The sequence below is a fragment of the Gekko japonicus genome, unplaced genomic scaffold (assembly GCF_001447785.1).
Source record: "Gekko japonicus isolate JY-2015 unplaced genomic scaffold, Gekko_japonicus_V1.1 scaffold4047, whole genome shotgun sequence".
NCBI classification, from domain to species: domain Eukaryota; kingdom Metazoa; phylum Chordata; class Lepidosauria; order Squamata; family Gekkonidae; genus Gekko; species Gekko japonicus.
In genome coordinates, this window is record NW_015166554.1 from 30,948 (window position 1) to 46,565 (window position 15,618).

Consider the following 15,618-nt stretch of genomic DNA (forward strand, 5'->3'; position numbering starts at 1 on the left):
AAATTTTTAACGCCGGGGAAAAACCCCCCCCCCCCCCCGGGAAAAACTTAGATAGTCAGGTTTTGTTTGTTTATGTTTGTCCTCTGTACACTCCCTTTCTTCCTATTAGCTTGTTTTACTCTTTTATTTTCTTTGTAATAAATTTATCTATTTTAATTGGCTTGAGTCACTGACCCATGTATCATGCCTTCGGTGCCAATTAGAGTATAAGAATTATAAACAGCTACTTCCTCTCTTATCACTATTGTGCTGGTTGAAATGACCCCGAGTTAAGAAAACATAGCCTGGAGTCTCTGAGGCAGCCCGGAGAGTGGGTGTTAGCTAGAGATGTAAAAATTCCGGAAATTTTGAAGCTCGGGAAAAAACCTGTTTTTTCCCCGGTTTTTTTCAGGGGGAAACGGAAATTTTTGGAAAAATTGAAAAAAATGCTACATTAGCATTTCTTTTGTCTTTTCTAGATTGAAAGTCATTCTGTTACTTTAGGAACATAAAATATGACTATGGACATTTTTACTTGGCATGAAATTATCACAACTAGCATATTAAAAATATAGTGTATCCAAACAATTATTACAAACAGAATACCCACCCACATGCAAAAACAAAACTGAAACCTTTTTATTTTCTTCTGACAATAGCACCTCCTAAAGGAAGAAATGCATCTTGTTCTTGCATTGGAGAGTTCAGTTTGTAACCTAGGACTTGCTTGTCCTCAGTGCACAGGAATTAGATCAATCTCATACCATAATTATATATTTTAGAAATGATTTGGAAAATATTTGAACACCTTGTCTTAAAATATTTTATTCATCATGTTAAAATAAAACGTTCCATAGTCAATTTATTTTATTTTATTTTTTCAATTTTTCCAATTTTTTGGAAAAAAACAAAAAAGGCTTCAGGAAAAAAACGGAAAAAACCCTGGTTTTCCCCCAATTTTTTTCGGTTTTTTTCTGGGCCTTCACATCTCTAGTGTTAGCACAGAGGCGGAAGGGCGGGGTCGTAACAGATCCTCAAATGACATCAACATACCTCTTTCTTGATATCAAGAAACCTCAAAAGATCAACTTAAAACCATCAAAATTTGCTGTTCATAGTATCTCTTACAATTCTTGGGTATACATCCCAGGCTTCGTCAGAGAACACTTAAGTTCAAGGTTTTTATCCTGATATTCAACTAGTGCATCCCCAACTGGATTTTAAAAAGCAGCCACCCATTGCTTTTTGTCCTGACATCTCCGGCTATTCAAAAAGATAAATATTTCTTTCTGCTCTAAATCTTAAATAATGTCACCACCTTCCCAAAAGCAGTATGCCAATGTGACCAATACTGCAGATTAATAGTATTTAACAATAGTGTGGTGTAGTGATTAGAGAGTGGGAGCTGGGAAACAGAGGTTCAAATCCCCACCCTGCCACGGAAGCTGGTTCGGTGACCTTTGGCCATGCACACGTTCTTAGCCAGGAGGAGGAGGAGGAGGAAGAGTTGGTTTTGCCTTCCCTGCCTCTCCCCACAACAGACGCCCTGTGAGGCAGGTGGGGCTGAGAGAGTTCTGAGAGAACTGTGACTGGCCCAAGGAAACCCAGCGGGTTTCATGTGGAGAAGGAGGAATCAAACCTGGTTCTCCGGATTGGAGTCCGCTGCTCTTAATCACTACGAGTGGCAGTTCCTAATTCATTTTGTGAAGCCATAGAGCCCTGCTTGGTGAAGATCATTCCTCTTCCTCTTCCCCCCAAAATCCCATACTTGTGAGGCAAAGTCAGGCAATCAACCCCCCCCCCCCGGGCAATGTTTGAAATTTTTAAAAATGGAGGTTGTTTTTAACATTTCAGGAAGAGAGAATACATAATGGCAACTGGAAGTCTTGTCAAGAAGTTCTGTGAGGAAACAACTTGTTCAATCTGCCTGGAATACTTCAAAGACCCAGTGACCATTGATTGTGGGCACAATTTCTGCCAAGCCTGCCTCACTCAGTACTGGGGAAAGTCTGTCACAGGCCCTTCCTGCCCGCAGTGCCGAGTTTTCCAGCAGAAGAACTTCAGGCCAAACCGGCAGCTGGCGAACCTTGTGGAACTTGTCAGGGAACTTCAGGTGGGAAAAGGAGCGGAGGGGGGGCGAGGAGGGTGCGAGAGGCACCGGGAGCCCCTGAAGCTCTTCTGCGTTAGTGACCAAGCTCCCATCTGCATGGTGTGTGACCGATCCATGGAGCATCGAAACCACAGAGTGCTTCCAATGGAGGAGGCCTTCCTCGAGTATAAGGTAAGAAAACATTACACTGGATTGGGGTATCTGGATCCATAATGATGATACTTTAGACCAATTATGTTTGGGGAGGAATGAATGGAATTACGATTTATTTATTTATGTCATTTATAATCCACCTCTCTCACTGGGACTCAAGGCGATTACACAAGATAGTGGCCTCCTCTCCTATCTTAATATTACTTGGCTTTTAAGTAGACTGATGAGGAAAGCCGGTCCCCAACTCCAAGTCACCCCAATCCAGTGTGCCTTGCAAAACGAGCACGTGACAGGGCTACAGGGGTGAAGGAGTAAAACCACCTATGTGCTTTCACAAGCGTGCTTGCGGATACTCCATGCTTCAGACACCAGGTAATCTGTTCCGATTCTCTCTCTAAGCTGTGGAGTCCTGTGAGCAAAAATTCTGTTTTGTGAGCTACTGGCATTAAAGTTATGAGCAGGTGATTTGGCTGCTGCGTAAATTAGTTTGCCCTGGAGCCATCCTTCCTGAGCTAAGACAAGAATGTGTGAGCTGGAGGCTAAAAACATTGTGAGTTAGCTCATACTAATTCAACTTGGAGGGAACAGTGATCCTCTCCCACCTCTCTACCCTTTTTTACACACACACACACACACCCCGCTGGCATGTCTGGAGATATTCTCTCACCCTGCTATGTAATCCAGTTTCTCTGTCTGGTCATCTGAATGTAGACTGACCAAATTTAGAAATAGAATACAAGTAGAAACGAGAAAGAAGTTGGTTTGCTTCCTTGTGTCTTCCCACCGCCCGACCAGTTCCTTTCCACTTGTTTCTGAGGTTAAAGCAGATAATAGTCCTATAATGTGTTCTTTCTGTTGCTGAATTATGTTAAATTAAAAATCCATTAATGTCAACAATTACTGCACGTCTTTGGACCTGGCAGATTTTGACTTGAGGAGGATCCATTCACTAAGAATTATTTTTCGTTCAAAGATGGAGACCCTCACACAGGCCGATTTGGGAAGTTTCAGGACCAGATTAACCCCACCTGTCTTTGCTGCTCTTTGTCCCATTCCTTGTTGACTCTGCCTTGTTTCCCCCTCTCCTCTGTCTCCTGTTTCTCTCTCTGCCCTGCTGTGTCCCCCCCCCGCCATCTCACATGGGTTCCCAATCTCAGAACCCATTTCCAGATGCCCTGGCACCCTCTATGCAAAGCATAAGCCTTCCTCTGTTTTCTGGGGTTGCCTTGGCAATCCAAAACAGTGCTGAGGTCTCACAAGGTGAGATCTTAGACATCAGAGTCAATCAGGAAAAAGTCATGTAGTAGTAAAAGCTCTCTGATCCATTCAGTATCCGATCAGCCATTTTAACTATATACTAATAGCGAAGGCGCCCCCTGCGTGCGGATATCTAAATCCGCACATCAGGGGTACCTGGGGGGCAGGGAGATTTTCCTGCACACTTGGCGCAGTCCCCAGGTGTGCACAAAAATCTAAAAAGTTGGAAAAAATACGGGGGGGATATTAAAATCCCCCCAAAAGTAAAAGAGCCTTCCCTGCGCATGCGCAGGGAACACTCTGGGAACTCTGTGGCGGGCTGGCGGTTGGAAGCCGTGAGATCGATGGTGGAGGAGGAGACCGTCAGAGCCAGGGGGAAGGGGAAGGAGATCGGCGAGGCCTGGCGGCTGCTCTGGCCTCTCTGCCGGGGGTGTGGCAGAGAACTCTTGCCTCGCCGCCAGGGGTGTGGGAGAAGGGGGGGGGAGATCTGCGAGGCCCGGCGGCTGCAAGCCGCTCAGGCCTTGCTTCCAGAGCCGGGGGGAGGAGACCGGGGCAGGGAGACCCGTGAGGCCTGGCAGCTGCAAGCCACTCAGGCCTTGCTTCCAGAGCCGGGGGGGAGGAGCGGGGGGAGACAGGTGAGGCCTGGTCTAGATCTGGGGCTACTTAAATACAGCGACTGGAGCTGTAAATGGGCAAGGCAGATCTTTCTACAAATCTAAAACGGGCTGCAGGTTTCCAGAAAAATCTGAACTCTCAAAAAAATACATTGGGGATTTAAGAATCCCAGAATGATAAAAGGAGCACCTGTAGCTTTAAGAAATGGAAGCCTCAGTGGCTGTTGCTAGGTTTTCTGTAATTAAAAAGGCAGGAGGAGAGGGCAGGATCTTTTCCAGGGTTATTTTGGCCTTTGAGGGCAGACTTATTGGGGCTAGGCCTGAGAAGGGTTGCTGGCTTTAGGTTGGGGAATTCCTGGAGATTTTGGGGTAGACCCTGGGGAGGGGGGGATCTAAGCAGGATATAATGCCATAAGAGTTCACTCTCTAAAGCAGTCATTTTCTCCAGGGGGACAGATCAGTCTGGAGATCAGTTGTAATTCTAGGAGTTCTCCACTTTGAGGTTGGCTCCCTAGGCCTCACGGCAACCACTGGTTGACTGGATACCACTTGATTTGAAGGACTCAGCTAGGCCTAGCTGCTTGCTACTGTTCAACAGCAGCCACCCTGTTCCAGATTCCCTGGCGCGCACTGTGCAAAGCTTAAGCCTTATTCTGTTCTGTGGGGTTGCCTTGGCAATCTAAAACAGTGCTGAGGTTTCACAAAGGGGGTCTTGTGAGATCTTGGACATCAAAAATGTAAAGGAATTGTAAAAGATCTCTGATCCATTCATTATCCAATCAGCCTTTAGGTATATATCTAATAGTGAAGTTGGCCAAATCTGAGGCTTCTTAAATACAGCGACTGGAGTTGTAAATGGGCAAGGCAGATCTTTCTACAAGTCTGAAAATGGATGCAGGTTTGCAGAAAAATCTGAACTCTCAAAAAAAAAAAAATCATTGGGAGGTTTAAAAATCCCAAAGTGATAACAAGGAGCACCTGTAGCTTTAAGAAATGGAAGCCTCAGTGGCTGTTGCTATGTAAACTCAGCCTTCCAGGGAGGTTTTTTGTAATTAAAAAGGCAGGGGGAGAGGGCAGGATCCTTTCCCTATGAAAGCCAGTGTTGGTGTAGCAGTTAGAGCATCCAAATAGGGTCTGGGAGACCCAGGTTTGAATCCCCATCTCGCTGTGCAAGCTAATTGGGTGATTTTGGGCCAATCATATTCTTTCAGCCTAACCTACCTCACAGGGTTGTTGTGAGGATAAAAAGGAGAGGAGAATAATGTGGAGAAAGGTGGAGTATAAATGATGTGAATAAATAGAAAATAATAGTAAATATAGTTGAAGATGGGAGTTAGATAAAAAGTAGATTGGTGAATGGTTGAGAAGAAGATGAGGCAGAGAGTATGGGGGTTGCCAGGAGGAGGGAAAGGAAATAATGTGGGGAGCGGAATAAGGGAAAAGTAAGGTGCCCCCCACAAGTCCTTGAAGGTTTCCTACCATGCAAGTGGCCCGTTGGCTGGCACCAAACAACTGGACCACAGGTGGGGGGAAGCTGAAGACAGAGGGACCAATAAGGTAGGTTGGCTTCTTGGCAGAAACAGAAAGAAGCAAGAAAGGGGGCTTTCAAAGAAGGGACAGAGGAAATAGTGGTGGAGGGGGAAACGATATGCCTCATGCAAGTCCGTGTGGGGGCTCTCGTTTGTATATTCTAATAGCCAAGTCAGCCAAACTTGGGGATGCTTAACTCCAGTGACTGAAGCTTTGAATGGAAAAGACAGAGCTTTCTACAAACTTAAAAATGTCCAAGGTTTGCAGAAAAATGTGAAATCTAAAAATATATATATATTGGGGGGGGCTTTGAAAAAAACTAAAATGATAAAAAGGAGCATCTGTAGCTTTAACAAACGGATTCCCTTAGTGACTGTTGCTAGGCAACCACAGGTTTCAGGCTTGGTTCTGTCAGTAAAAAGGCAGGAGGAGGGGGCAGGGCCCTTTTCAGTCCTCTTTTGTCTTTTGAGGGAGGACTGATTGGGGCCAGATTGGGAAATTGCTAGATATTTTGTGGTAGAGTCTGAAGGGAGCAGAGTTTGGGGAAGAGAGAGGCTTCAGCTGGATATAATGCCAAACAGACCACCCTCCAAAGCAGCCATTTTCTCTGGGGGGAACAACTGTCACCTGGAGTTCAGTTGTAATTTTGGAAGATTTCCAGGCCTCACCTTGTGGGGGATTGGGAAAAAAGATGCCTCCCCCGAGTCCTTACGGGTTCCCACTTGCTACTTTGTAATCAAGTCCTTAATAGTTGTTGGGGGGCTGAACTCCCCCAGATCACTGGCTTTTCCTGTTTCTGCAGATAGAGATCCAGGCTGAGCTGCAGTCTCTGGAGCAAGAGAGGAGAAAGCTTCAGGAACAAAAAAGGGGTGATGATCAGAGAAGCCAAAATTTTTTGGTAGGTATAAAACCACACGTGTTGTGGTTGGGCCTTGACTGAAAAAGTCCTTGAGTCTTCAGGCCATGAGACAACAGAAATCTTGGCCATAAGTGTTCATTGCTGTCTTGATTCTGTTAGAAGATAGTAAATGCATACAGAACAATCCCTTTATATTAGCTGCATTGAGCAGTGACCAATACAAATCAACACTGTTTATTAGTTAGTCACAAGGACATCCCGATAGTTTACCCCCCAAAATAAAGGAGATGTAATCCATAAAACATTAATAGCCAAAGCAGCTTAAATCTGTTACTGGCTACCAAAAAAGCAGACTGCAACTTAACAAGGCATACCCTGGTTTTTGCTTTGTATTAGGGAACAGGATGGGCAAACCAATACACCCATATATGCCTACTCTATGCAACTGCCAAGGTGCATTTATCATTTTTTAAAAATGAAATGTGTTTCATAACAGAGAGAATAAGTAGGTGTTGCCTAGGTCCTGTGCATGGAAGGCAAAAAAGACAGTTTGGGAGCGGCAGTCTTGATTTATATAAATATCTATATGCTGCCTCTCCACCAATACTGTCCAAGAGGTATATGTATGTACATGTGCTGTCAATTTGCAACCAACTTATGGTGACCCCAGGAAGGGGCTCTCAAAGCATGTGAGAAGCAGAGGTAATTCGCCATAGATTCCTCGGCAGAATCTTCCTGGGTGGTCTCCCATCCGAGTACCAACCCTGCTTTGCTTCCAAGATCTGACAAAGTTTGGCTATATCATGATACCTTCCTCTCCAAGAGGTATACAGTTACCAAAATATAATATGACATATAACCAATAATGCAATAAGACAAACCGTGACTAAAAACCAAGTAAATCATAATGCAGCAGATGGAGGCTAATGAAATGCTTAATTAAACGTTGTTTGAAATCTTTGCTCGGTGTTGAAAAAAATCTTCAGATAAGGTGCCTGGAAAGGGGGCAGGCTTTACAAAGTTAGAGAGCAATCTTCTACTCATGCCAAACCATGACTCATTACGTCTTAGGACACTTCCTGGGACACTTAAGAATTCCTGGGACAGCTATATGTACCATCTGAGGGAATAAGCACATCTATCACCCAGTATTTGGTGTATGTGGCCAAAGGGAAGGGCATATCTATTTCTTAATTTACTTCACTGATATCCTGTCTTCCTCTGCAAGAGGGACTCCATTTTATCCTCACAACAGCCCTGTGTAACTGGCCCAGTGTCACCTAGCAAGCATCTGTGGGAGAGTGGGGATTCAGACCTGGGTCTCCCAGAGCGTAGTCAGACAGTAAACAACACACCACACATGCTTATTCCATGTTATTCCCCCCCACTATCACTTGTATTGAAGACTATTCAATCCCGCCCCCAATGCAGGACAGCAAAGTATACCTTTTGTATAGGTAGTAAATTATTATTGGAGAACTCGAATACATGGTGTGGAAAAATGCCTTCTGCCCTGCCTGCTACAGTGGCACTGGTTCTGGGGGGGCACACTGCACTGGTTCTGCTGCTGCTGGCCTGACAAACATGCCCCCTCACACCACCACAACTCACTTTCCTGCAGAGAGAGTAGAGGGGAGACACTGCTGCCTGCCCTTTTTCCATAGGAAACAAGGGAGGATTGGGGGCACCCTCTTTGGATGCCCCTAGAATTGGACCCCCTGGTCCAATGTTTTCCAAACTTGGGGGTTCTTTTGAGAAGAGGCTCCAGCAGCTACAGTCCGAATTTGGTGCCCCTACTTCAAACCCCCTCCCCCCCAGCCCCTTGAATACTTGCTAAAAGATTTTTGCCATTGACTACAATGGCCCCATAGAACATAATGTATCCGAATGTTTTCGGGAATACCGAAATTTTTTGGAGTTTTGCGCCATTCATTTTTTGGCATCGGAATCAGCTCAGGGAAGCTCATTGGAATCAGCTCAGGGAAGTTTGACTTTACTGAATGCACACCCCTACCAGCAACGCTGTGTTACACTTGTAGATAATTTATCCTTTTTTCTGAACCCCTTTATTCCCTTAGAATAAATCAAATTTACTGTTCTTCTCTGGTCTCCCTCATGAGTGCTGAACTTGCTACATTCAGAAGCCACTTAGCTTAAGTTTGTTAGGTGGGGGTCTGAGGTAGAGACCACACCAGTCAAGCTTCACATCACTCAGCCTCTGTTTCAACCTCAGTTAAGACCCCAGCCTTCACAGATTACTATTAAGAATCCTGTCCTTAGTGCCAAAAAGTCATCAGCTTGATTCTCTGTCATATTATGACTGCGATCTTGGGGCTGCACCTGATTTGCCTTCTGGAGACGACTTGCCCCTTTCCGAATTTCTGTGTGTTTCCTGCAGACACAGTTAGAAGCGGAGAAAAAGAAGACCAAGTCAGCCTTTCAGCAGTTGCACACTTACCTTGAGAAGGAAGAGCACCTCAGGCTATCCCTGCTGGAAGAGATGGAGAAGGAGATGGCAAAGAGGGACAATAAAACCCACACCAGATTCTCAGAGGAGGTTTCCTATCTAAGTGGCCTGATCACAGAGATGGGGGGAAAGTTCCAGCAGTCAGAAAATGAATTTTTACAGGTGAGAAATAAAAATCTTGTCAGGAAAGGCAGAAAATGCTCAGAATAAGAATAAAGAAAGACGAATGTTAAGAATGTCAGTTGGTTCTTGTTAGGGTGGGGGAGAACATAACCATTCCACTGTAAAATAGCAAGTTAATCCAGTGAGTTTTCTGTCTGCATAGATGAGACCCACTTCTTTCCCTTTCTTTTTCAGGATCCCAAAACTATCCTCAGCAGGTACGTTACTTTCTTTTATCAGTCCCCTTCCTGTCTCATCTGTCGAATAACTTCAGTCCCTTTTTAAAAAAGATGTTTTGACAGAAACGTCCTATAAAATATTTTGAAATGCCATCAGTACTTTTAAAAGCTTTCTTTCATTGGAGAAAGTGAAAGATCCTGAAATATTTCCTGAGCACCGTAGGATCTTTCCCCCCTCCTTGGGATCTGACATCCTCCCAGTTCTGAGGAGAGAGGAATGGGGTCCTGAACCTCCCCTTGGTCACAGTCCTGTGTCTGGTCTGGGTGGTGCAAACACTGCTCCTGGTGGAGAAGGTGACTGAAGGGGTGAGCTGTTCAATACTAAGCCTAGACAATGGGCGAGTAGCCATCTTGGACTAGCAGTGACTTTCCCAGTTCTTGGGTGGGGTCTTTTCCCAGCCCCCTCCTGGCTGAGACGCTTTTAAAAGGGAATGTGACAGGGGTTAAATGTGAGATTTTAGCGAAGAAATAAATACACATTACTGAAATGTGCTGCATGGTGGTGTCCAGGCTGACCTGCTTTGGGCTGAGGATTTCACTCCCCTGCCTCATCCTGAGACCCTCTCTTTGGGAGCGCCACAGAGTTCAAACTGGGTTGGTTGTCAGAAGACTATTCAGCAGCACACACCATAAAGCAAAATAAAGTTTTATTCATAGATGTTAAAAGGTTTTAAAAGTAATACCAATAGTAGACAGGGGAAAAAAAGAAAGCTGCATTCACTTATTCATTTCTGCTGCGTAAATGTTGGCTTCTCATAACTAAAAGCAACGGTGTCCCAGAGCATACAGCAGAAGTAAATAGACAACATGGATCGGGGTTAAGGGGAAGAAAACAAGAAGTGAAAAAAGGGAAGATATACCATCCCTTCATAGACTATACTCATAGACTATACTGACCTTCCCTAACCAATCACAGGGCTGTCTCCAAGGGATGTTGTAGCCATGAGCAGATCTCTCCCCCCCCCCAAAAAAAACCAGATGTGCCAATTTTAGTGAGCTTGAGAAACAACCTATGGGGTTTTTTGGCACCCTTCCAGCCACACCAGTGAAAGGAAAAGAAGTTGTGAAGTGTAATTAGCTGTTGTAGATTTTCCGGGCTGTATGGCCGTGGTCTTGGCATTGTAGGACCTGACGTTTCGCCAGCAGCTGTGACTGGCATCCTCAGAAGTATAACACAGAAAGATGGAGTACTCTCTGTGTCATCTTTCTGTGTTATACCTCTGAGGATGCCAGTCACAGCAGGATTGCAGTCACAGCTGCTGGCAAAACGTCAGGTCCTACAATGCCAAGACCACGGCCATACAGCTCGGAAAACCTACAACAGCGAATGAACTCCAGCCTTGAAAGCCTTCGACAACACGTTAAGTGGAAGTTCCTTCTGAAGATGGGCCCTGTCCCACTGCTCTTCATGGATTTTCAGCTTGGCCCTCTTTATCCTATCAAGACTATCAAAGGAATTAAATGTGAGGAGAGACTGAGGGGAAAGCTGCCTGAACCTTTCCTTCCGCTTGAGTCAAGTTGACTCTTTCTCACGCCCCTTTTCTGTCTCATCTACTGTAGAATAACTGAAGTCCTTTTTTAAAACTCCTTTTTTAAAAAGATGTTTTATCAGAATAGTCCCATAAAGCTCTTTGAGGTGCCCTCAGCACTTTTGAAAGTCTCCTTCCAGTGGACAAAGTGAAGAATCCTGAAATATTTCTTGTGTGATCTTTTCTCCCTCCTTGGGATCTGACGTCTTCCAGGTTCTGAGGAGAGGACCCGGGTCTTGAACCACCTTTTGGTCACAGTCCTGTGCTTGGTGCTGGAGGTGGTCTCTGTCCCACTCCGCCTTGTAGTTTCTTGGCTTGGGCCCTCCTTATCCTATCAAGACTATCCAAGGAATTACATGTGAGGAGGGCGAAGCTGCCTGAATCTTTCCCTCTCCTTCAGTCAATTTCACTCTTATGGCAAAAACTGTCCAGTGGAGAGTTTCCTCCATGCAAGATTGAAACTGACTGGAAGAGCTCCAGCCTTGAAAGAAGAGCCAAGGGGCCTCTTGGTGACTGGTTGTGCTTTTGAATAGAGGCCCATTCAGGCCCCGTGCTTGGAAGCGGCACAAGGTTCTTTGTGCCTTTGGGAATCCTCTCTATTTTTCTCTCCAGATATGTGAAGAAGCCAGAGAAAAAGCTGCTGGGACCCCCTCTGGAGCTGGAGGAGGCTCTCAGCACTTACTCTCAGGAAACTTGTGCCTTGGAAGACGCTCTGGCCAAATGTCAAGGTACTGTGGTGGGGTTGACTGCAAAGCTGAGGCTGATCAGCTTCTGGGATTTTGCTAGTAAGGTCTCTTCCTTATCAAAGAGGGTCTGGCTTTCTCCTTCTGGTTGGTTAAGATACCCAGTTAAGACAAAATCTGGGAGTCTTTTCACAAATGCCTTTTCCCTGTTTAGAAGTAAACTTCTTTTTCATGATTCCTGTCAATGTGGGCTCTAAACATGGGTGCTATTGTTGACTGGCAGTGGCTTTCCAGTGTGATTGGTAAAGGTTTTTCACATCACCTCCTAGACAGTGGTGTGGAATTCACAGAACTTAACCCTTGTTTGAAAGCATCATAGAGCAGAATCATAGGGTTGGAAGGGACCTCCAGGATCATCTAGTCCAACCCCCTGCACAACACAGGAAATTCACAACTACCTCCCCCACACACACCACCAGTGACCCCTGCTCAGATGCCAAAAAAACCCCCACCCTCCAGGATCCCTAGCCAAACTGGCCTGGAGAAAATTGTCCATTTCCTTGTGTCCGTAAGAAAGGGCCACGAGAACTAATCACCGATGCAACCCTTCCTGCTCTCCCTCTCATGATCTGCCTAAGTTCACAAAATCAGCATTGCTGTCAGATGGCCATATAGCCTCTGCTTTAAAATCTCCAAAGGACAGCCCACCTCCCGAGGAAGACTGTTATACTGAGAAACTACTTGGTCAGGATGTTTTTCCTCGCGTTTAGCCGAAAAAGTTTTTGATTTAATTTCAACCCATTGGTTCTGGTCCAAACTTCCAGGGCAACAGAAAACAATTCCGCACCCTCCTTTATATGACAGCCCTTCAACCACTGGAAGATGGTTATCATACCACCTCTCAGTCTTCTCCTCTTTAGGCTAAGCATACTGAGCTTCTTCATCCTTTCCTCATAGGACTTGGTCTCCAGACCCCTCACCGTCTTTGTTGTCCTCAGCTATGGTGGGGCTTTGGGGGGCACAGCCCCACAAGTATTTTTTCAATCATTTTAACACATTTTTTTAAAGATGTGGTGCCCCTTTAAGCAGAGTGGGGTGCTATAGTTGAATAATTCCTGTACTGAGCAAGGGGGTTGGAGTAGGTGACCTCTAAGATACCTTCTAATTCTGTGTCCAAAAAATGGTATCTTTTAAGAGAGTTTTTCTGTCTAAATGTTAGCTTTTTTTACTATAGAAGTCATCACCCCCACCTGCCAGCTTTTTATCAGAATTGTTGATTAGGCTGGCAGGAGTGATTAACTTGCAGCAGCTGAGAAAGTGGTTGGCAGCTTGCAATTTAGAGATCTATCCCGGTAACAGTTTCTTTTGGCTAAACGGTTAATAGGCTAAGGGAGATTGCTAGCATAAGCACATCTATGTAGAACAGGCAAGTTGAGAAGATTTGCAGAAGACGCTATGCTTCGATTTTAAAAGGCTTGATTCCACAGCAGTGGAGTCATAATCCTCAGAATTCTGGCTTTTCTTTCTGCACTGAGAACTTCAGCCCCACCTGAAAAAGATTTCTCCACAAGCCACAAAATCCTGACTACGGGCCTGGTCACCCTCCCCTGCACATGCTCCAGTTTGTGTATAGCCTTCTTAAAGAGAGCCAGTTTGGTGTAGTGGTTAAGTGTGCAGACTCTAATCTGGGAGAACCGGGTTTGATTCCCCACTCTTCCACTTGCACCTGCTGGATGACCTTGGGCAAGCCATAGTCCTGTCAGAGCTGTTCTTGAAAAAGAGCAGTTTCTGTCAGAGCTCTCTCAGCCCCACCTACCTCACAGGGTGTCTGTTGTGGGGAGGGGAAGGGAAAGGAGTTTGTAGGCCGCTCTGAGACTCCCTTGGGTCTCAGAAGGGCAGGGTATAAATCCAACCTCTTCTTCTTCTTAAATAGCGGTACCCAAAACTGAACACATGCCAGTTGAGTCTCATGGAAGGTAGTCCTGTAAGATACCCGGGGCTGTTTTGAGTTGCCAGTTCCAGGCAACAATTCCAGGGCCCTGTGCCTCACATTATACACGCTTGATTGAAAACTGCGAATTGGTTAATGCTCATTCCAAAGCATCAAATGTCTCACCTAAACACCCAGTGCTTTGGCAGGGGCACCAAGTCCTTCTGCAGACTTCACACAATAATTTGGCAGGGGGGAAGGGCTCAGTGTTGTTATTTGAGGGTGCCTTGTCAGCCCAGAATACTGAATGAGATCTCTCAAAACCATCTCATGAGATATTGGCCAAAGCAGCCTCCCAGGATCCCAAAGGAGATGGGCGTGAGGCAGGGGGGAGCTGGAAGAAGGATAAGTAGGATCCAAACAGAGGAGAGTGGAGTTTTTCCTCCTTGGAGAGGGAGAAGCTAGGAGAGAATGCAGGGGACATGGCAGAGAACACGAGACACGGGAGAAGAGAGGTGGGAAGCAGGAGCAGGGGAGGATGGTGCGGAATTGTTTTCTGTTTCCTTTTTTTAAAATAGATTTTATTAAGTTTTTAAAATATACAAGGGTAAGGCAAGGAGAAGGAAAGGAAACGCTCAGGGAAAGAAACATTTCTAATGATTTTCTGCATGTAACTTTCCTCTACTTGTCATTTCATATTATTCACAAATAGGCTGTGAGATATTATAGTATTAGAAAGTTCATGTCTTTGTATTTCTCTCGTATCCAATTATAAAATGGAGCCCATAGTCCAACGAAGTCTTCTTCCATTTGCCATTTTAAGATCGAGGTCCATTTCTACACTTTCCATAATCTTCGCTATTAGTTCATGTTCAGTAGGTATTAATGAAAGTTTCCAATAAGTTTGGGGTCAGGAAGCAGTTTTTCTCCAGGCCACTTTGACTGGCGATCCTGGAGATTTTTTGTCATCTCCGGGTCATGGAACAGTGGTCCCTGGGGGTGTGGAGGGGGGAGGTATTTGTGAATTTCCTGCATTGTGCAGGGAGTTGGACTAGCTGACCCCAGAGGTCCCTTCCAACTCTATGATTCTAGGATAGGAGAATGGAACCTGGCCAAGGGGGTGGGATAGGACATCCCCTCCCCTGTGATTCCTTGTAGGTCCCTGTCTTGTAAGTTTCTAGCTCTTGTGCAATGGTGATTGTCCTCAGCAACATTTGGTGTTGTGGTGGACCCTCGTTCTTCCTCAGCCTCCTCGCCAATACTTACTGACTGCTACTGTTCCTTCCCATCTGAGGAGAAGATCCAATTTCTGGATTTTCTTCACTTCAAACTTGCATGGTGTGAATTGTCACAGACCAGGACAGCAGCATACTACAGAAGTGTTTTTTTTTTAATTGAAAGATTTTGTGGGGGGCTTGAGGTGGAGTGGGAGGGCCTGCCATGACTGGTGTTGTGTCCCAGCTCCACTGGAAGGAAAGGGCAGGGCAGGGCAGGGCAGGGCAACCAGCCTCTTCAGCCTCAGAGCTGCCCTTGCTGGGACTGCAGAGTGAAACTAACGAATGAAATTAATTCACTTCTATGCTCTTTGATGAGTCAGGGAAAAGGATGATGGGTAACTCTATGATGGAGCGGGGGAGAGGAGGTTTGGAGGTGAGATGGGTGCAGACACACTTGCAAAGCACACCTCTGGACCAGAGTGGTGTTGTCCTAGTTAATGTCTGAAGGGATTCCACTATTAAAAGCTCCAAAACAATAAGCCTTTGGAACAACACTAGGGGTGAAAATAGGAATGCAAAGATTTTAGGGGGACATTGTCTGTTTCCCTAGAAATGAGTGGGTGAGTGATGGATGTCAGTACTGGAAAAATCAGAATGGATTAAGAAGGATTGAACGCTGAACTAGTTTACTCCTCGATACTATGATAGCTGTCATTTGTTGCACACGGTCCACTTTTAGACAACGGCCGTTGACCCAACGTATTTCAAAGGGTTCTGTCTGAGTCGTAGGTGGGTGAAATGATATTTTGTTATTTGTAGAATGCTCTGAGTAAATTTGCCCTTCATTTCTCCACCTAACAGAGTCTCTGGAGGATACCCTGGATGAAGT

At 45.4% G+C, this 15,618-nt stretch overlaps 1 protein-coding gene across 1 annotated transcript in view; it reads left to right on the forward strand.

Moving 5' to 3' along the window:
- The first annotated feature begins 1,849 nt into the window (after positions 1-1,849).
- The window catches only part of LOC107111380 (zinc finger protein RFP-like), a 35,439-nt gene continuing 21,670 nt past the window's right edge, over positions 1,850-15,618 (forward strand). The window contains exons 1-5 of the mRNA XM_015412348.1: positions 1,850-2,260; positions 6,446-6,541; positions 8,901-9,131; positions 9,327-9,349; positions 11,512-11,627. Coding sequence (XP_015267834.1) covers positions 1,850-2,260; positions 6,446-6,541; positions 8,901-9,131; positions 9,327-9,349; positions 11,512-11,627 — 877 coding nt within the window. The remainder of the gene's footprint in view (positions 2,261-6,445; positions 6,542-8,900; positions 9,132-9,326; positions 9,350-11,511; positions 11,628-15,618) is intronic.